Raw genomic sequence first — 19170 nt, forward strand, 5'->3', positions numbered from 1 at the left:
GAAGTGGGGTCACAGCAGGGCTGGGAACAAGGGGAAAAGGGACTTTCCTGGCTTTGCAGGCTCCTGGCAGTGCCATGCAAACATCTGAGTAGAGTTACTGTGGCATCCTGAAAGGTACACAACTTGTTTGCGCACTCAGATCAGGGGTTTGGCAGATGTTCTGCAACTGCACAAGGCATCAAATGAGAGCAGTTGTGGTTAGAGGTTGATCTGAGGGTGCGTTTGGTTCCTGAGGGCTTGGCTGTGCCACCACTCAAGTAATCCTCTCATCATAGTGTTTTTTTCCCTAATGCTCCAGCCCAAAGCTGTGTTTGGCACAGGAGACACTGGCAGTTCCCTGAGAGCTGAATTCCAGACTGTGCTATCCTCCTTGGATACAGCAGCACCAGTGAGGAGCAAGGAAAGATTGATTGTTAATTTTTTTTTACTACTTAATCTATAAATGAACAGTGCTGTGCACCTGAGATTGCATTTGTTCCAAAGGCAGCCAACATGAGACACAATTTATGCTGCAGGTGAGAAAATTCCTGGTGAGGCACAACTCAATTTAGTAACAGCAACCTTGACACAGATGCAGTGCATCAGATGCTAATTGGTGGTGAAAAACTTTTGATTAGTGTGTTTTCTTACACAACCTGGCAGATGGGGATTAACTGCTTCCAAACATCAGTGATAAAATTCTAGTGGATGCTGTTCTACAAAGCAAATTTCACAACAGCTGTCAGGTTAGGAAATGAACACAGTGAAAGACACCTGTGGTATTGAAGCCTGCAGTGAAACATTAAGCTTGTGAAAGAAATGATGAAGATAATTTCCTGAAACTTGCACTGGGAAGCATTCAAACACGTAAAACTCTCTGTTGCTCACTGCTTTGTAGAACAGTACACAGCAGCTGCCAAAACAGTTTCATTTATAACCACAGTATCTTGAAAATCAAACCTCTCCTTTGCTTCCCGGGGAACCTTCCCCAGAGGTGACTCTGGGCGAAATAAGTTGCTGTGCTGAACAAAACTGCACCAAGAGCCTGGGTGACTCCATGGGAAGTTCTCAGCTCCAGAACAAACATTCCCCCTGACTGTAGCTCAGTGTAATTTGGTGCAGTTGCCACCTCAGAGGTTAAAATCTTTTAAAATCAAATAGGAAGCAGGGCCTAATCTCTTCCCCAAATGGACACACCCACAAAGAGCTGCTGTTGCACAGTTTAATAAAGGCATTTCCTCACAGACATCATTTACCTCACAGGTTAAAAACAAGGATCTTTAAATACACATCTTTGTCTGATCCCTCATGAGCTCCCACAAACACACCAAGGGAGCAGCAGGACCCTCCAAGCAGAGACACATTTAACACCAGGCCATCCGTGATTAACAGTCTTCACATTTGCATAGATAAGCATTTAAATAAATGAAACCAAAAGTATTACAAACAAGGTAAGTTACAAACAAAATTGAGGCCTTCCAAATACTTGATTTGTAAAGCAATCGTTTTCATGGGGAAAAAATAGAATCACAGGCTTATTTCAGCAGTTTTACACTATCCCACACTTAAGAGCTTGGGACTGTTCAATTTGTGATTGACCCTCAGACTCCAGTTCTGTTCAGTCCTCCCGAAGGTAAGGGTCATCCCCTGGATCTGTATTTCCTAAAACACCCCGTGGCAACGAGGAGTCCTCTCCTTGGGCTTTTATGAGCTCCTCTGTTTGAGCTTCAGCTAATTTGGTCTCTGCTTTCTGGGACAGCAGCCGCACCTCCTGCACTTGGGCCTTCACCAGCTGGATGTGGCTGCGGGCTGTTACGGAGGCCTGGTCTGCACCTGGAGGGAAGGATTGACACACGGGTTAGCAGGAGCACTGGAAGCTAAGGAAATGGCTGGGATTATCTTCTGCTTTGCTGTGTTGTGGTGACTCTTGGGCTGTATTAATGCTCAATGCTTTTACTGTTCATTTACCTCAAACCATTTGTCTGCTTTGAGATTTCACTGCTCCCTTGAATTCTTTCATCCCAGTAGGATACAGCTGGAGTTGGATAGGAGTGATCAGCTTGTGCCAGTGGGTTTGAGAGCTAAGCCCAGCACAGTCCTTGTGTGCCAGAACCTTTCAGTCCTTGTCCCATCCTGGCACCTACAGCAGTAGGAACACCTGTGGCACTGTGAACTCCCACCATTCTCCTCCATGCTCCTACAGATTCTGGGTCTTTTCCAGGCACTTACAAACTTAGGGTGTCTCTGTATATTCACTGCTTTCCCTCCCCTCTCTGTTCCAGTAACTTTGCCTACTCACCATAAACCAGCCCATAACTCAACCTTGGAGCTCTCAAATCTCTCCATGGACGACAGACCAAAATTTGTACCTTTTTTAATATAACTGAACCCAGCTGGAAAGCTCTACTGGACTCACAGGCACCCTCAGTTCTGTGGCTCCCAGGACTGTGTTTGAGCTTTGCATTTAAAAATAACTGAACTCTTCCCTCAGACATTTTTGGCCGTGGTTTGTCTTGACCTAAACCACATGTGAAGTTTCCAGGCCTAGCTCTCAATGCATCTACAGACTTGTAGCCAAAAAAAGAATGTATGTGGTCACGATCTCTAAAAACTAGGCAGCAGCTGTCAATTGTGACGTTAACTGAATGTACATTGTGTGTCTGAGCTGTGTTGAGAAAGGGAAGAGGGGCAGAGGCTCACCCGACTGATAGGCAGCCTCTGCCGCCATCTCCGACAGCCGCAGCGCCGTCATCCAACTGGATTCCAGCCTGAGGTATTCCTGCTGCTTGGTGGTCATCTAGGAGCAGGATAAAGCATTAACAAGGTGTAACAGACCTGAGAGCTCTCCTGAGCTGTGGAGAATGTTGTGAGCAGGGTTAGAGAGGCAGATGGTGAGGGAAGGGAGGTTTGTTTGCTTACATCCACTCTGGCTCCTATGACCACCTGCCAGACTGCATCCACCTCTTCTGAGTTCATTTTCCCAAGGAGATCTGAGTATTGCTTGTAGAGAGACACCAGGGTATAAACTGCCTGTGAAGGAATCATTTTGCACAGTTACCATGACAACCTGCACAGCTCTGGCATTGTCTCAGTGTTACCTGGTGTTAATTAGCAAAATTACTCTTCAGATACTTGATAAACTGGAATGCAAATGCTTTACTCAAACTGGCACTTTATTTGCAAAATTAAAACTGTGTCTTGTTGTTTCAGACTTATGCATGACTCACTCCGTTCTTCTGATGGAATTCAGTTCATGGCCATAGAAAGGCAGAGAAGGGCAATAAAATGCCCAAGAACAGAGAACTCAGTACACAGGTAATATAAATAACTGCTGTGAGTTTCTTCAGCCCCAGTTCTGAGTTCCAGGGTTGTTTTGCCTTAAGTAAAAAGAAGAACTTCTTACAAGGGCATGGAATGACATGAAAGGGGAATGGATTCACACTGACAGAGGGAAGGGTTAGATGAGATTAGGTAGGGGTTAGTTTGGGAAAAATTCTTGGCTGTGAGGGTGGTGAGGCTCTGGCACAGGCTGCCCAGAGCAGCTGTGGCTGCCCCATCCCTGAAATTGTCCAAGACCAGGTTGGATGGGCTTGGAGCACCCTAGGATAGTGAAAGGTGTCCCTGCCCATGTGAATGGAAGAGCTTTAAGGTCCTTCCAACCCAAACCATTCCAGGATTGTCAAATTTTAATCCAAAAGCAACAGTTTAACAAAGCTCAAAGTAACTTCCACATTTGGTGTAAAAAAGTGACCCCACAGCTCCCGAGGGACCTGACATCTTCAACCCCCCACACCTCTTTGGTTAAATTAATTTTGCAAAAGCTCATTTTGAGCGTGGTTTAAGAGGTGTAGTTAGTGCCAGACCAGCTGGCACTCCCAGCAGTGGCTCGTGCCAGGCGTGTGACCCCCGAGCTCACCTTGGTGTACTCAGTGAGCGCCTCGATCAGCGCGTAGGTGGTCTGGGAGAGCAGCGTGGCCGTGCTGTCTGTCACCAGGGACACGGCTCTTCTGATCAGGGCATCGTTGCTGAGGGACCCTGAGCCCTGCTGCTGCAACACAAGACACCCGTGTGACCTTTCCATCGCCCTCCTACGGATGCCAGTCAAACACAAAGGTGAGGAAAAGCCTCGCTGCGAGGCTGCACGGCCAAGCTCGCAGAGGATGCAATCCCAGGAGGAAAACCAGGCCAGACAGGTGGGTTTGGGTGTTAAACTGTTGCAAGGAAAGGGATGCTGGGGGTACCTCCACGACAGGGACAGCGCACAGGGCCACCCCCAGCCCCACAGCCTGGTGCCACCGTCCACTTGAGAGGCCTCGCTGCCGGACACTGGCCAGAACGGGGAAGCTGCGTCTGGAAAGGCAAGAGGCAAAGTTGAGCACCCCTGTGTGCAGTGGGAGTAGGGATCAAAGAGAAGGAAAACACCCAGAAGCTGTTCCAGGGGAACTTGTCTATGCCAGGCTTCTATGGTGCAGCTATGTAAGAGTAATGAGTAAGTTTGTTTTAAATTTGGTATTAGTGTTTAATTGTAAGTGCAAGAAAAGACAAGCATAGTAACTAATACATATTAATGCTTTCAGAGAGAAAACGTATGTTATCTGGTACCAGCACACTGCTGATAGTCAATAATATTGGAAAATAGGTTAAAAATATGCTTAAAATTGGCGTGAGGTACATGCAGATGAGAAATGTAACAGGTTTGTTACAATCCAGCGACACTTGGGTCTCTCTGGCCAGTTTTACTTACAACCCAAGCTGTGCAAATGCCCTGGGGGCAGGGTCTATCACGAAAACACTCGAGCGGAAAAACAGAAGCACAGAGAAATGAGAATTTCTTTTGTTCTACAGCACTTTAATGAAAACAACTGGTCGGTTTTCCTTCTTTTATGCCCTGTACTCTTTAGCCTACAGCCCGCGGGTGGGGAGCACGGTGCGTGCAGCGCGTCTCCCCCTCAGCCTCTCCCCCCGGCCCGCCGCGGTACCTGAGCACGGAGCAGCAGCTCCGCAGCCACCGCCCGCCCGCCGCCATCTTGGCCCGCCCGGCGCGCGGGAAGTGACGTCACCGCGCACACCTGCCGGGGCGTGGGGGGCGTGGGCGGGGTCGAGCGCGGCGCACGCGCAGGGCGGGGGCACGTGAAGGGGCGCGCGGGGCCGTGAGGGCTGTGGCGGGAACGTGAGGGAGGAGGGGCTGAGGGAGGGAGCGGGAGATGTCCCCGGGGATGTACTCGCGTTCCCTCCGCCGTCACAGCCCCGTGGAGCACAAGTGGTGTTGGGAGACAGGTCCTCTGTGTTTTGCTGAGATGCCCAACATCCTGAGGGTCAGAAACAGGCAACAATTTGCCTAGTTGCTGGGAGTGAGAAGGGGATTACTGAAACAGGGTCCTGCCTAATTGTTGCAAAATGTGGAATGTGTAAAAGTTTTCTTTAAGAAGGGCTGTTCTTTGGGGTTTGATCTTTGTAGCTTTCAAGCCTCATCAACAAGATTTCATCCGTGAAACAGAGCAGCCAACAAGCGCTGAGTGGTGTCCAGGTGTTAGAAAACCAAATTACTTGGTGGCGGAATTACCTCGTTAAGGTTTAGGGCTTGATGTGTTTCAGTGATCTTAGATCTTGGGGATGATTAACAAAGCTTGGGAAGAAGGCTTTGGACACAAGGACTACAGAATTTATGGGCCACAAGGACATTGGGCAGAACCCCCAAGATAAGGAAGAAACTAAAAACCCAACCCTGCATCTGGATTGAAATCAGCTCCCATTGGGTAAAAGGTAATTCCAGCAGGGACAGATCATGATCACCAACTTAGAGGCACAAATGCTGCTCCTCACTTCACTGGTTTAATTCATCTTTGTTGTTCTAAAGTACACGATGCTGCTTTCATTTTGGGTAGTTCCATGCTAGTGATAATCTCTACCTTTTCCAGCAAAGGCTTCCACACAAAAAGGCCTTGATCAATTAGATCAATTCTTTTTATTTATAGCAGAAATTCCTACTCTCTCTCCTGTTCTCAGAGACTCAGTTACTCAGAGCAGGTTACACTACTGAGGAAGTGGTGTATCACACATCCTTCATTTAATCTTAAACACTTGTAGAAAAGCCTGAGAACGCCTGGTAACAACCCTGTACCTTGTAAAACTGTAGGGAGAGGGGAACCTTGTGCTGATCTGAAATGTCTTTTTCCAGGACTTCTAAAACAAATTACAAGTAATTTCTGTGTGTCTGCATTCACACCCTTAATGAGGCAGAGTAGGACAAGGCAGGACTTGTTTGTTGAGATGTTGGAAGGGTGTTGCATCCCTGCCGTCCCCTATGCTGCGCTTGGCAGGGTGGGAATCTCAGGAGAAAACTGCTGGGAGGCTTTTTAATAGTTCAGGGAACAGAAACAAACGTCCAGGAGGCACAAAGAATCTGCAAGAGCCACAAGGATCTGTAAAGTGCATACACAGGGATATCTTTTCTTTTAACCTTTATTGTTTTTACATAGGAAAATAAGACTGTGTTGAGGCAGTAACAGCACAAAACTCTTGCAGGTTTGGCGCAGGGGGAAGGAGCCTCCATCCCGTGTGCGGGGCTGCGCCGTGGAGCCGGGTGCCTCTGGAAAGCCCGTGGGAGCAGGAGCAGGAGCAGAGCTCTCATTTAAGCACCAGGAAGTAGGTGGTCCAGCCGGCGAGCAGCAGCGCCCCGAGCAGCACCGTGTAGCTGAACAGCACGAAGGCCAGCAGCTCCCTCAGCACCTTGAGGAAGTGGATGGCGAAGGAGTCCGGCATGGCTCTCCCGGCTCCCTGGGGCTGGCTGCTCCCTGCTCCTCCCCGGCCTGGAAGCAGAAGGACAAGGTGAGTCTTCACAGCAGGGAGCCCACCCTGCAATGGGGGGAAATCGTGTGATCAGGAGGGTCGATCACCTGGAGGATTGTTAGTGACTGGTGTGGGCCTGTTCAGTCCTGTCAAGGTGTTGAAAGAGAGTTTGGGATCTAATCAAAGTCTCTGGGTCAGAACTGGTAAGGAAGCCAGACACAGGCAGTGGGCACGGCTGTGTGCATGAGGCTGGGGGCTTTTAGAGAGTCCAGCTGGCTCCTGGAATCTCTCCCTTAGGGCAGTGGCTGTGCGTCCAGGAAGCGTCAGGATCAGAGCGGCCGCTGATGGTGCATTACCAACAGCATGTTCTGATCAAAGTGGTCAATTCCTCCAAGGAAGCCACCATTAATATTTAATGCTATAATTGCATCTAATGGAGGTACTGGCACAAACTGAGCCTTTTGTTCAAGAATGACGAAAACTGAGGCTTAAATACAAGTTTGCACAGGCAAATATTTATATCTCTCGTTAAAAATAACCGTTAAATGGGATAAGGTGCCTTAGAATTCATCTTGTAACTGTATTGTATTGTCATATGTACCATTGCTTTGGAAGTGATTGCTCATTTGTTAGTTTAAATTAAATCTGAAGTTTTTCCCTAAAGTCACTGGCTTTTTAGATTTGAAGCTGTGAAAACCCACCTGAAAAATTCTATCATCTCTTCAATTTACATGTTCTTTTAAATTTTGATTGCAACTGTGCCTGATCAACAATATCGATGCTCTTGGTCGAACACATAAAGGGAGTTTAAAATCAGACTTTTAGGATAAAAACTAGCCCGAAAGGATTATTTCTCTTCTGAACAGCCTAAAGCCAGCTATACTAAACTGAATTCCCATCCCACCACTTAGAATGTTTTTAAAAGAGCTCTTGTGATAAAGAATTCACTTTTTGGTGTTGTTAAAAGAGTTCAGCCATTCCGTTCCAAGCTCAGGCACACGTACACAGTACAGGAGTTTCAGCATTTTTAAACAGCTGTGGTTTCCCTGTTGTTCAGAGCGTTAGTTTTCTGTCTATAGGCTGTGCGAGATTTCTGGTTAGCTAGAAAGATGCTGATAAAGAAATAAACTGCTTACCCAGGCAGACGACGGGCTCGACTTCGGCAAGTTTGTGTTTCTCCCTAGTTTTGGTCTGCAGCTGTCCCTTGAATTTCTGTCCTGCAGCAGTTTGTGCCGTAGGCTGATCCCGCTGTGATCTGGCAGCAGGAGCAGAGTGTGTGTGTGCAGCCCACACGAGGACTGAGCTCTAGGTGTGGTCAGCACCGGTTATGATCTGACAGCGCCGTGGTGCTCGTGGTGCTCGGTGCAGCCGAACACTCCCCTTCCCCTGGGGGCTTTTGGCAACAGCATTTCCAGAGTCCCACTGCCAGGGCTTAGAGTCACCAGATCAAAACCTGCATTTGTTGAGATTGGGGGTTTGCCTCTAACAAAACGTTATGTCATCTTACACGTTTTATTCTGTTATCTCAAAGGCTGCAGTGCCTCTTGCTCTGTTCCCTGAGCACCCTGTGCTCTGTGAGCCGCTCAAGGAGGGTGCTCACACACAGTTGGGGCTCATCCCCCAGGTGGGACTGTGCAGGCTGAGCCAGGATCTTTTACCAAAAGCAGTGGGGGCTGAAGGTCCCCTAATCCCTGCACTGTCCCCAGGTCACTGCTGTAGTGTCACCCTTACCCTCCCTCCCAAGGAGTCATCCCGACCTTTTAGAGCACAAGTGCTGCAGCTCCTTTGCAGTGAGGGGAGGAGGGAGCCAGGCTGCATGTTTATTTTTTAGCAAAACTGCTTCTGATAATGTTGTATGAAAAGTGAAAGTCTTTTGGGGCAGAGGCTGGGTAATGTTTTCTTTCTTTTTTTGTAGTAATGCAGACAGCAGAGAGAAGGAAGATTATGTACTGCAAATCAAATCTTTTACCTACAAAGATATTATGATGTAGAAAATGGTCCCTTAATTTAATTAGGTTCTCTTGTTATCAAATTATTACCCGCATGGTCAGCAGGGCCTTGGACAGAAGCAGAACATCATCAGCTGCTCAGGAAGCCTGTTAAATAGTAATTGCTCCTCCAGGGAATTCATCAACGTCAGGATGGCTTTTATTTTGTTGTTGAATAGTTCCAGGAAGGGGCTTTGTCTAGGTGGAGTGGTTACACAGTTCTGGCTCAGTGCTGGTGCAGGCTGCAAAAAAATAGGCAGCAATGTTGGTGATGAATTAAGAGTTTACCAAGTGTCTGGTGTAAATGCTTATCAAAAAAAGTTTTGCCTCTAGTGTTATTGACTTGCTGGCTGGGGAAAGGTGAGCCAGCCTTTTTGTGCTTTCCTTCATTCACCTGTGGTATAGCTTTTACACAGAAGGACCTTAGCTCAGAAACCAGCCTGGTGAGTATTTCCTTGGGATTTGTTCAACTGTTAAGATTTTAAAAAAACCCTGGAAATTGTGATACTATCTGTAGGTCTATGTGGACCCTCAAGGCCAACCCAAGGACACCCTCTTGCTCTGCATCAATTTCTTGTTTTTCTCTGCACAGTAACATCTAATTTTTGATTCAAACCTAATTCAGTTTTCCTTTTAAATACTCTGAAATTAGCTACTTTAAGTGGAATTGCAGAGCAAACAATCCATGTTTGCTCTTCTTGCACCACTGAAGTTGCAGCATGTTTTTTAAGTCTGTCTAACAAGTTGCCTCCCCACCCAAAGCAGAAAGCCTCCAGTGACTGAAATTGTATTTTTCTGCAAAAGTTAAGAAATCCCACAAATAGTTCTAATGTAGTATGTTATGAAATTTTTCATGAGCCTTAATTTAAAAACACCTGGATGTTAGAAAAAGTTTCAACTGAAGTAATTCAGTTATTCAGTTATCCTGGGATGGGGAGACAAGGACACAGCTACCACAGTGCAGGGCTTTGTTTTATTTTGTTTATTTTTGTATTCTAGAGAGAGAGAGAGTGCAAACACTTCCAAAAAAAGATTAAATACATCTTTATTTTATTCTAATAAGTCAACTGGAGTTAAACAGATAGAGGGGGTCTGTGGAGGGTCAGACTTGGCATAACTCAGAAAATAGAATAAAAGACCAAAACCCACAGTCACAACTGTGACAACTTGGAAAAATGAAAGGATTTATTGGGACATATTGTACATGATAACTAAGGCAGAAATGTTTGCTAAGAGAGTGCTTTAAGGTGAGAAGTGGGCTTTTTTTTGTTGTCTTTAAGACTGAACTGCAGTTTGGGAGAGGCTTCAGTGGCTGCTGTTAAAGCCTGTGAGGACACTGACAGTGCCCAGCAGCAGCACAGGCACCACCACAGACCCTGCTTGGCCTTCCCAGCCTCTGGAGCCAGAGGCTGCCTCTTGTACACCAAGGCCCAGCCACCAAGCCCATGGAAAATTCCATTTTTAAAGTTTGAACTTACAACAGCTTGTGACAGCAACTACCACAGTTTATAACCTGAACAGAGGGTTGAAAAAAGTGTCTGTTTTAAACCCACTGTTTACTGGGTCCCTGCTCTTGCTGTTTTTGGCCCAAGGCCCACACAGGGAGTGTTTGTGTGTCTTCAACCATAAACTCAGGACACACTGATGTCATTCATACTGTGGAGGAGCTTTTCAGAGTCAGGTGGGTGTACCTAGGACAAACAAGTCCCCTCACAGCGCTCCCTTCAGGAGACAAGTGAAGTAAAATGCTTAAGGATCACAGTTACAGCTGTGTGCAGATCTCTGACTAACACATCCAATGCATCCATGGAATGTATCAGGCACCAGGGAGAGATAAACAGTCTGGGAATACTGGTACGAAGTCAGGAATAGAGAACATCCTGCCTCCTCAGCACTTTAGAAAGGTAAAAAGCAGTAATCACATCTCCCACCAAAGCCAAACTGAAAGAAAAAAAGCAGCAATTTGCCAAAGAGAGGGACCAGGGCCCATTCCCGCTCCCCCAGCTCTTGGCTCCAGGTCAGACCATGAGCAGGGATCTCTCTCTTAACTGTTTATCCTTAGTGCCTTTCAACCCTGCTTGTCTACTTGGAACTTCCATAGACAGCTGGAACACAAGTGCAGAAGAGATGAGGGTAACTGGCTCATGAGCTGGTCCCAGGAGAGCTTCCTTCACTGCTGTGTTTCGCTGGCGGAGCAACCGTGCCAGGACCAGCAGCCGACGTGCCTGTGTCGCACAAGACTGACTGTCTCTCACCACACACCCTAGAAAGGGGCAGGCTCCAGTTTTTCCATCAAGGATTTGATCCAGGTTGTTCCATTGATCAGTTTTGTAGTGGCAATGACGTACTCTGTGCCTCCATCCTCCATCTGGGACAGAAATCTCAGCGCAGCGATCTCCGCATACGTGACCCCCCCCAGGAAGAACACCAGGGTGACTCTGTTCTCACCATGCTGACCTGTGGGTTCACACAGAGTTCCAGGTTGGCTTGGTTTGATTTTTAGAGCTCCCCTGCATCAACTATCAGTCAAACTCAAATGACCTGAATTAAAGGAGATGAGCAGCCTGGGGCACAGCAATCCACAGTCTGCTCCCAGCTCTGGAGTTGCTACAGGATGTGCTTCTGTTTGACAATGACACTGACCCTCTTTCACATGATGTCACTTATTAAAATCACAGTGTAAGTTTAGGGTTTATTTTGGTACTCTGATGAGAAGTTAAATAATTTGTCAAAGGAGGGTTAGGTCAATCTGACACTGCTGTGGGACAAGCACATGAAACAGAGACCTGGACTCTGCCCGCCCTGATTTCAGTTTGCCTTGCTCCACCCTCAGAGAGATGCATTTCCCTGCAAACCATGGGAAAACAAAGCCAAACTTACGTTTTTTCTGAAGGCCAGTAGGGAGCTGCTGCCTCTCCTCAAAATGGGGCCCTGGCAGCATCTTTAAAACCTCCTCGATGCTGCGCCAGCCCGGCCGGGCCAGCAGCTGGGCCAGGCGCACACTCAGTGGGGCGTAGCCACTGTACACGTACGAGATGTCATTGGGGTTCTGGGGGACACAGAGAGAGACAGAGGGAGCAGCAGGTCAGTGCTACCTCATGCTGCAAAACAGCCTCAAAGAAATCAATAACATCAAATAAAAAAGGAGGTTTTCCTGCTGCACATAATTCTGTAGTTAGAGGTAATGTTTACCTGCTCATTAACATCATCCATCCACAAGCGCAGCGTTTTCCTGATCGTTGGGTAGTTATTCCTGCCACCTGTCTGGGGTTTCAGGAGTCCAGCCTTTTCCAAATTGTTTAAGGTCAATATATGTTCATAGCCGTAAGTCTGCAATATGAAGAAATCACCTTTAATACCATAGCAATAACCCATGACTAGTGTTTAAAACAAACAAAAAAAAGCAAACACATTTGTTTAAAAAATATGCTTATTTAAAAAAAGCTTCACAGTTAAGATTGCTGTAGAGTATATCCAATGTAGAGTGTTTAAATCATAATAGTAAAAAGTGATACAAACTTCTGTATCTACACGTTGTAAAACACACAAGCACCTCCCAAGCATCAGCTCAGACAGAAACCCAGTGCTCCCTTTGTGCACATTATTCAGGAGTAAGATGTGTCTGTCTAGAATTGAAGTGCAGAACTGAAGATTTGATGTGGATTTTCTCAGGAATTTATTCCTCCAAATGCTAGAGCCTAACCTGGAGAATCTCTCTTTTGTAATGGTCCAGAACCTTCTGCTTCAGCCCACTATTGCACACAGATTGCAAGCAAACAAGACGCAGTATCTTGATTAATGGATGTTTTTGAGCTATGCAGTCTTCAATATAATTGTTAACCTATTAAATAAAATACATAAGCAGTTATTTAAAGAATCATTAAAGTGGCTGTAAGACCTGCAAAGAAAGATCTAGTTTGCCTGTATCTCCAAAACAACACGAAAGAGGAGCAGCTGCTCTCCAGGCAGCTCAGGACCATCTGTATAACAGTGACCCAGCACTGGTTCCACCTGGGCTCTCCCTAGAGCACATCAGCTCCACACTCAGTAGCCAGGCTTTGCCTGATGTACTGAAAAATTCTTATTAACCATCTTCTATGTTCCACTGATCCCTCAGAGCATGGGATGCCCCAGGACAGGTAAAGCACCCCAGCTGTGCACGGCAGTGACAGGTAATTCAGAGATCCATTTCATTGGACATCATCTAGATCAGATGTTTCCTCTCAAAAAAAATCCAAATGGAAAAAAACCCCATTTTTTGAAGATTTAAGAGTTGCTAATTGCCATTATCTACTTACCTTGTCTGTATCTATTCCAGACATGAACTCTTGCTCCACTGTTAAATTATCAAAGAAATCTTCAGATGCTGTGGGAAAAGAATGCAAATCAATACAACAGCAACTGACAGCTCATGTTTTACATTTAACGTTTCAGCAGAGGTGCACTGGATGGAGCAAAGCCAGTTTTTGCCAGGCTGAGTGATGTCCATCACGTTATCTGGCATCCTGCTGGATTTACATTATTCCTACTCACTGGTGATGTCTTTGATGAGCTCTGCGATGGAGGTGTGGTTTGCCAGTGAGCTCCTCGCTGCCTGCATGTGAGGCAGCTGGGACACAAACTGCTTAATCTCTCCAACAGTCTTGGCGTGGTGCCTTTCCTGAAGAAATCCATCACTTGGGTTAGGCCTTGTTCACATTAGTAACACCAACCAGATCATTTTATCATAAAGAACTGTTTTACTGCACTCCCTGTAGGGAGTTTAGAGCCATGCAGCCTTTTAGACAAAGGGCTTTAGATGCTTACACTGAAGTCACAGCATTACCTGTAACAGCATTTGGCTCATGAGAAGAGGCAGCACATAATACAGCAGGATCATTAGACTGTTATTTTCCATTATCCCAGTGTTGTAAATCATTTTATCCACATTTGATGACTCCAGCCATCACTATCTGCTCCTCAGTTTCCCTACCACGGAAAACACCCTTTTTCACACAAAGGGGAATTACTTTGCTGGCTGACATGGAGCTCTAGGCCAATGCTGTCAGAGCTGGGGAACATCCTTCCTTGGAGTAGGAGTGAAAGGTGCTGAGGAATTGGGCTGGCAGGGTCTGCCATTCACTCTACTTGATGGCAACAACATGCCATGTTTTGAGGCAGAATGTGCTGAAGCACCATGCAGAGTTCAGCTCCAAAGGTCTGCACTGCATTTGGGCTACTTGCCTCTTGCTGCAACTTGGAATAAAAATAGTAATAATTTGACTCATATGTGAAGGATTTAAATGGGCAAGTGCAGGCAGGAGAATCATGATGGAGCCTGCAATTTAACTAGTCCTCTGCTGCCAATATGCTGCTGTTTCATTATCACCTATTACTGCTGAAAATTTCTTAAAATTCTCTTTTCTTAACAACCAGTATGAACAATCCATCTTTAGCACCTCCAGCACTAATAGTGCAGAAGCAGACCTGCACTGGGGGATGAGGCTGAGCACTCAGTGTTTCAGTTAAGGTACCACTACCTCATCTTAGATGTGGCACAGGTGAAGAGGTTAAAAAAGCCCCCCCAAAGGAAATACAACCAAAGAATGAAACAAATTCTTTTGAGAGTACCCATGAGGTCAGGAAGACGAGATATGGGACCTCAGTTTATGACTCATCAACAGGATGTTTTCAACAAAACCACAAATGTGCCCCACACAGATTTGTTGGAGGTGACACGTGAGCATGAATTTAAAGTTCAAACCTCCTGCAAGACAACTGTCTTTTGCACATTTCTACTGTTTTTGATGCCAACCATAATAGTCTGTGAAAGCACATTCTAGTGTTTTATTGCTTAAAGCCTTTTCTTGGCATCCTGAAGGGGAAAGGACGTTTCAGGGAACAGGTAACAAGAGCAGCCAAGTGGAACTGATCAGCACACTAAAAATCACCTTTGGCTTCTTGGAAGCAGCACCTGACTGTTCTGCAGACTGCAGAGATCAATTCCTGTTATGGGAACTATGGGCTCACACAGCACAAGGTGGGTTAGGCAAGCTCTGAGCAGAGGGAAAGCCCCATAACAGAGGTGTGGGGAGAAATGAGGATCCACGTTACTACGGGCTTCTTAAAAGGAGATTTGACCAACACCTACTCAGAACAGTCCAAGTGCAGCTGACCTCATCCCAGGGCAGGGGAACAGACTGGAAAGGCTTCTGAAGACTACCTGGTTTTTCTCTGGATGGGGGATTACTGCATGGGAGCAGCTTGAGCTGCCAGTCCCAGCCCTGCTGAAGACAGACTGTGAATTACCTGATGCAGTGTTGGACACAGGTCTTACCTCAAAGGCTGCTGAGATGATCTTGGCTTTCTTGCTCAGCACTGACCCCACAGCATTGAAGTTCTTGTCTCGGATTTCAGCATAAAGCTCTTCTGCAGAGTTCAGCTGGAGCTTCTTGGGTTCAGTGGGGAGATCTTTCCCACCCTCACCTTGCTTCTTTGGGGCAAACTTCTCAGGAGGGAGTTTCACATAAGCTACCAAATGCAGAGAAATGACCCTTATAAGGACTGGAACTTCATCACCAGAAGTTAAGATCAGCAGGCTGTGGAAACGTGTCCCCTGAGCTGGACACAGCTCTGAGCAGCAAAGCAAATATAAACACTCAAACCACTCAGTGCCTGTGTGTTAATTAAGGAGAGTCTCACTGTACTCAGCCAGGGACCTACAGAAACATCAGAACCCGAGTGCCAGCTGCCCTGCTTTCAGAGAGGCTTGGAGGCAGCCCGTCCAGTTCAGCAGGAGGGATTACAGCCCATAAATGCCTCTCTGGAGTTTTCTTACCCCTTTAAGGGCAGGAGAGCATTCTGAAAATGGCATTTCACAAACTGTCCCTGTTCCTTCAGTGTGGCAAGTGATCCAGCCAGGATGGATGCTGAAGGCACACACCAGCATTTCCACTCACACGCTCCGTGCTGCGTCACTGTGACTGCAGCCAGCCAACAGCCAGAATACCCCTTTTAGTAACCACAGACTGTACTTGGCTCCTCCTCCCAGGCAAAAAGAGCCAGAGTGGATCTTGATGGGCTCCAGCTTGGGACTGAACCAACCCCATATTGATTTCTGCTGAGTTGCTCCCACACCACACCCATTTAGTGAAGCACAAACCCACTCAACACACTGCAGCCTGCCCCAGGACACGGGAAACCTCTCCTAGGACATGGGAAACCTGCTCCTTCCCTGCAGGACTCACTGTTCTGAATCCCATAAATCTCATCTATCAGCCCCTCGTATGTCAGCTGCGTGGCCAGCGGGGTCAGCAGGTCCACATTGCGGTCCAGCAACAAGAGGGTATCAAAGACGGGAAATATGGAATTCTGGCTCCCAGGGAACTCGCGCTTCATCCTGATCATCATGTTGGCCACGTGCTGGAAGGAAATCACATCACTCTGGTTATGGTGCAGGCCACAGCAGATGGATGTGACCTCTGGGCCCTACAGGCACATGCTTGTAAGGGAAGGGGATGGCAGGAGGTACAGACTGGCTGATGGACGGGGCAGGATGAGACTGAGAAAACAGAAGTCCTTCTCTGCTGCTCTCTGAAGCTCCACAAGACAGCGATGGCCAAAGCACTGCATACACCTCAAGCTACTCCCCCACCACAAAAGATACCAATTAAACCACAGGTTGATCAGAGAGAAGCAGTGTGTGTTATGGCTGGATTAAAAAAACCCAGAGGTGCATTTAACCAAACACTCCTTAAGGCAGTTCCAAAGAACAAGATGCATTTGTTCAGCCTCACCCGAGCACAGTCGCCCTTCCCAAAAATCTGCGGGATGGTTCCGTAGAGAGCCTGCAGTGTCATCAGCCCCTTTGCTGCATGGTACAGACTGGTCTGGTCGCTCTCCAGGTAACATTCCTAAAGAACAAGAGGGATTCTGATGCAAGGTGTCAATCCAACACAGCTGCTTCCACAGCAGAATGAGGTCCATGTGAACAGTTCAGAGGAGACACAGGCTGGGGACAAACTATGGCTGTTGGCAAATATGGACCTTGTTATCTGTGCTGTCACTACATGAAATCATTTTTTTGATGACCAGACAATATAATATTTTTGAACTCTGGACACAAACCCAGTCTGATGGAGTAAAAGAAAGTGACTGCAAGGACCCTCTCCTGCTAATTAGGCCAATCTGAGCACCCAGTACCTCATTACAGCTGCAAGCCCTGACACATCCTCTGGGCTACACATCACAGGACAGAGAGGGCCAAGAAACTCCCAAACCATCCTGTCCCTGGATGCAGCACTCTGGGAATGCATGACATACAGCTGGGATGTGACAGCTGTTAATGCTCAGTGCAGTGAGAACCATCATACATGGCTCCCTGGCTGAGCAGCAACACAAACCATGCTGGCTCCTTGTGACACCTGAGTGCTTTAAGCCTTGGGAACACTCCATTTGTGACAATAACACCAGCAGCTGAAGCTGGAGGAACTGGATTGCAGCTCGGTGTAGTGACTGTTCCTTCAGCATTTAGTGTGAAAACACACACAAAGTTCAGGCCTCAGGATCAAGCCCCGTTTGCTCTGCAAGGCCTTTCCCTGCTGTGCAGGTCACCTGCAAACCCTCTGAGAGCTGCTGCACCACCAGCAACATCCAGCACAAAACCACATCGCATTTTTCCTCAAGGATGAGTCAAGTGCTCACCTTGAAGGCGCTCTCGGATTCCATGGAGAGCAGGTCTCCGTCGAAGGGGATCAGGTCCAGGCTGTACTGCTCGCGGTGGATGAAGGAGCCCAGCACGCCCTGCTCCTTCAGCCACTGCTCGCAGAGGAGGCTGCGGCGTGGCACGAACAAGATGTGGAAATCCCTCTGCGGAGAGCGGCCTCTGTCTTCCCTAGGAAAGGCACAGCAGGAGCGCAGCACACGGTCACTCACTGCACACGGGGGCAGCACAAACCACGGGCAGGGAGCACTGGATTCACATGAAACTGAAACTCTGCACTGGGTTATTGTCAACTTCCAGCTTTTGATGTCAGTGTCCAGCCTTGTGCAGCCACAGCTCTGACACCAGGGCAAGGGGACATGGTTGTCCTGCAGTTCTCAAAAGGCACAGCAATCCAAGCCTGACTCATTCCAATTAATTAGACGGAATGTATATCCTCACAGGAAGGCATGCACCCTCTGCATCGCAGCCAAGGTGAAACCCTCCTGCCCAGGGTGTCTCGCACTGCCATTCAAGCCCCAGAGTGGCTGTGCTGCAGCTTGGGGTCTGCACATCGTTCCTCCTTCCCTGCACAGGTGGTTCAGGCCACACTTGTCCCCTCCTCACGGCCGCCCTGCCCTGCGCTGCCCTGCCCGCGGTACCTGAGCACGTTGTCCGTGATGATGTCCATCAGCTCCAGCTTGGGCCTGACGAAGAAGATGATGTTCTTGACGTCGGCCGGGGGCAGCCGGCCCGGTTTGAGCGTGAACATCTTCTCCACCTCATGCTCCTGCGTGGAGGCCCGGCCGTCAGCCGAGTGCGGGACCGGAGGGGCCCGGCCGCCTGCCCCCGAACCCCGCGGCGCTTACCTTGAGCAGCGAGTACTGCGCGATGAGCCCGAAGGGGCCGGTCAGGTACTCGTCCCACACGATGGCCTGCGGGAAGGGACAGCGGGATCAGACCGGCCGCACGCTGCACTCCGCCTGTCCACCTTGGAGCCCGCGCCGCCCCCTCGGCCCCGCTGCGCCCACCTTGGAGCCCGCGCACTTGTCGAGGAACTCGCGCAGCTCGCGCCGCCCCGCCTCGCGCAGCGCCGTCAGGTTCACCCGGCCCGAGCTCAGGTGCGCCGCCATGGCCCCCGCCCGCCTGGCCGCGCACGTGACCGCGGGGCGGGGCCGCGCAGCCGCACTGAGCAGGGCGGGGCCGCAGGGGACAGCGCCGGCAGCGCTCGCGTGCGCGCGCGGGGTGTTTGTGTCCGTACGTGGTCAGGCGTGTCCGTGTTCACGCGTGTTTGTGTTCGTGTGTGTTCACTGGCACCGGGCTGTACCAGGGACGGTGTGATCGGCGGCACCAGGGAACCGCTTCCCCCCTGCACGGGGCACTGCTTAGGCCGCACATGGAGTCCTGTGTCCAGTTCCGGGGTCTCCATTCAGGAAGGACATTGAGGGGCTGGGGCGTGTTCAGGGGAGAGAACGGACCTGAGGAAGGATCTGGAGCACCAGGAGCGGCTGAGGGAGCTGGGAAAGAAGCTCAGCCTGGAGAAAAGGAGGCTCAGGAGGGACCTTCTGGCTCTGCACAACTCCCTGACAGGAGGGGGCAGCCGCAGGGGAGGGGTCGGGCTCTGCTCGCAGGGAACAAGGGACAGAAAATGGCCTAAAGCTGCACCAGGAGGGGTTCAGGTTGGACATCAGGAAGAATCTCTTCACTGAACGGGTGATTAAATATTTCCCAGGG

The 19170-nt window shown here is 48.6% G+C and overlaps 3 protein-coding genes across 5 annotated transcripts; all 3 read right to left on the reverse strand.

Moving 5' to 3' along the window:
- Positions 1-1189: 1189 nt before the first annotated feature.
- DIABLO (diablo IAP-binding mitochondrial protein) lies at positions 1190-5014 on the reverse strand. 2 transcript variants are annotated; one of them, XM_082293287.1, is made up of 6 exons: positions 4959-5014; positions 4221-4329; positions 3896-4024; positions 2899-3009; positions 2680-2776; positions 1190-1812 (listed from the first exon to the last, which is right to left on the reverse strand). In XM_082293287.1, exons 1-6 carry the CDS (start codon positions 5003-5005, stop codon positions 1598-1600), a joined length of 708 nt encoding a protein of 235 aa, XP_082149413.1. In that variant the 5' UTR covers positions 5006-5014; the 3' UTR covers positions 1190-1597. The 2 variants fall into 2 exon arrangements, with proteins under 2 accessions (XP_082149413.1, XP_082149412.1); XM_082293286.1 differs by having other exon boundaries at positions 3896-4027.
- Positions 5015-6606: 1592 nt separating this feature from the next.
- LOC309579860 (uncharacterized protein) lies at positions 6607-6741 on the reverse strand (the record flags this gene model as incomplete). Its single annotated transcript, XM_082293414.1, has 1 exon — positions 6607-6741. One exon carries the CDS (start codon positions 6739-6741, stop codon positions 6607-6609), a length of 135 nt encoding a protein of 44 aa, XP_082149540.1.
- A 3035-nt stretch (positions 6742-9776) lies between these two features.
- VPS33A (VPS33A core subunit of CORVET and HOPS complexes) lies at positions 9777-18588 on the reverse strand. Of its 2 annotated transcripts, XM_082293165.1 has the most exons (13): positions 18468-18588; positions 18306-18371; positions 18099-18226; positions 17439-17628; positions 16532-16648; positions 15983-16157; positions 15073-15266; positions 13290-13416; positions 13055-13122; positions 12460-12597; positions 11949-12086; positions 11637-11805; positions 9777-11213 (listed from the first exon to the last, which is right to left on the reverse strand). In XM_082293165.1, exons 1-13 carry the CDS (start codon positions 18567-18569, stop codon positions 11020-11022), a joined length of 1806 nt encoding a protein of 601 aa, XP_082149291.1. In that variant the 5' UTR covers positions 18570-18588; the 3' UTR covers positions 9777-11019. The 2 variants fall into 2 exon arrangements, with proteins under 2 accessions (XP_082149291.1, XP_082149292.1); XM_082293166.1 differs by lacking the exon at positions 12460-12597.
- Positions 18589-19170: the final 582 nt, after the last annotated feature.

The sequence above is a fragment of the Coloeus monedula genome (assembly GCF_965178545.1).
Source record: "Coloeus monedula genome assembly, chromosome: 18".
Classification (NCBI taxonomy): domain Eukaryota; kingdom Metazoa; phylum Chordata; class Aves; order Passeriformes; family Corvidae; genus Coloeus; species Coloeus monedula.

What these genes read in the sequence shown, in the direction of transcription:
- DIABLO (XM_082293286.1), bottom strand. Translation starts at nt 5,005, where the DNA reads ATGGCGGCGGGCGGGCGGTGGCTGCGGAGCTGCTGCTCCGTGCTCAG. An exon ending in GCGCTGTCCCTGTCGTGGAG is followed by an intron (nt 4,028 to 4,220) that starts GTACCCCCAGCA and finishes CTTGTGTTGCAG; the next exon opens with CAGCAGGGCTCAGGGTCCCT. An exon ending in TCATAGGAGCCAGAGTGGAT is followed by an intron (nt 2,777 to 2,898) that starts GTAAGCAAACAA and finishes TCCTGCTCCTAG; the next exon opens with ATGACCACCAAGCAGCAGGA.
- VPS33A (XM_082293165.1), bottom strand. Translation starts at nt 18,569, where the DNA reads ATGGCGGCGCACCTGAGCTCGGGCCGGGTGAACCTGACGGCGCTGCGC. An exon ending in GGAAGGGCGACTGTGCTCGG is followed by an intron (nt 16,158 to 16,531) that starts GTGAGGCTGAAC and finishes ATTTCCTTCCAG; the next exon opens with CACGTGGCCAACATGATGAT. An exon ending in CTGGAATAGATACAGACAAG is followed by an intron (nt 12,598 to 13,054) that starts GTAAGTAGATAA and finishes TTTATTTAATAG; the next exon opens with GTTAACAATTATATTGAAGA.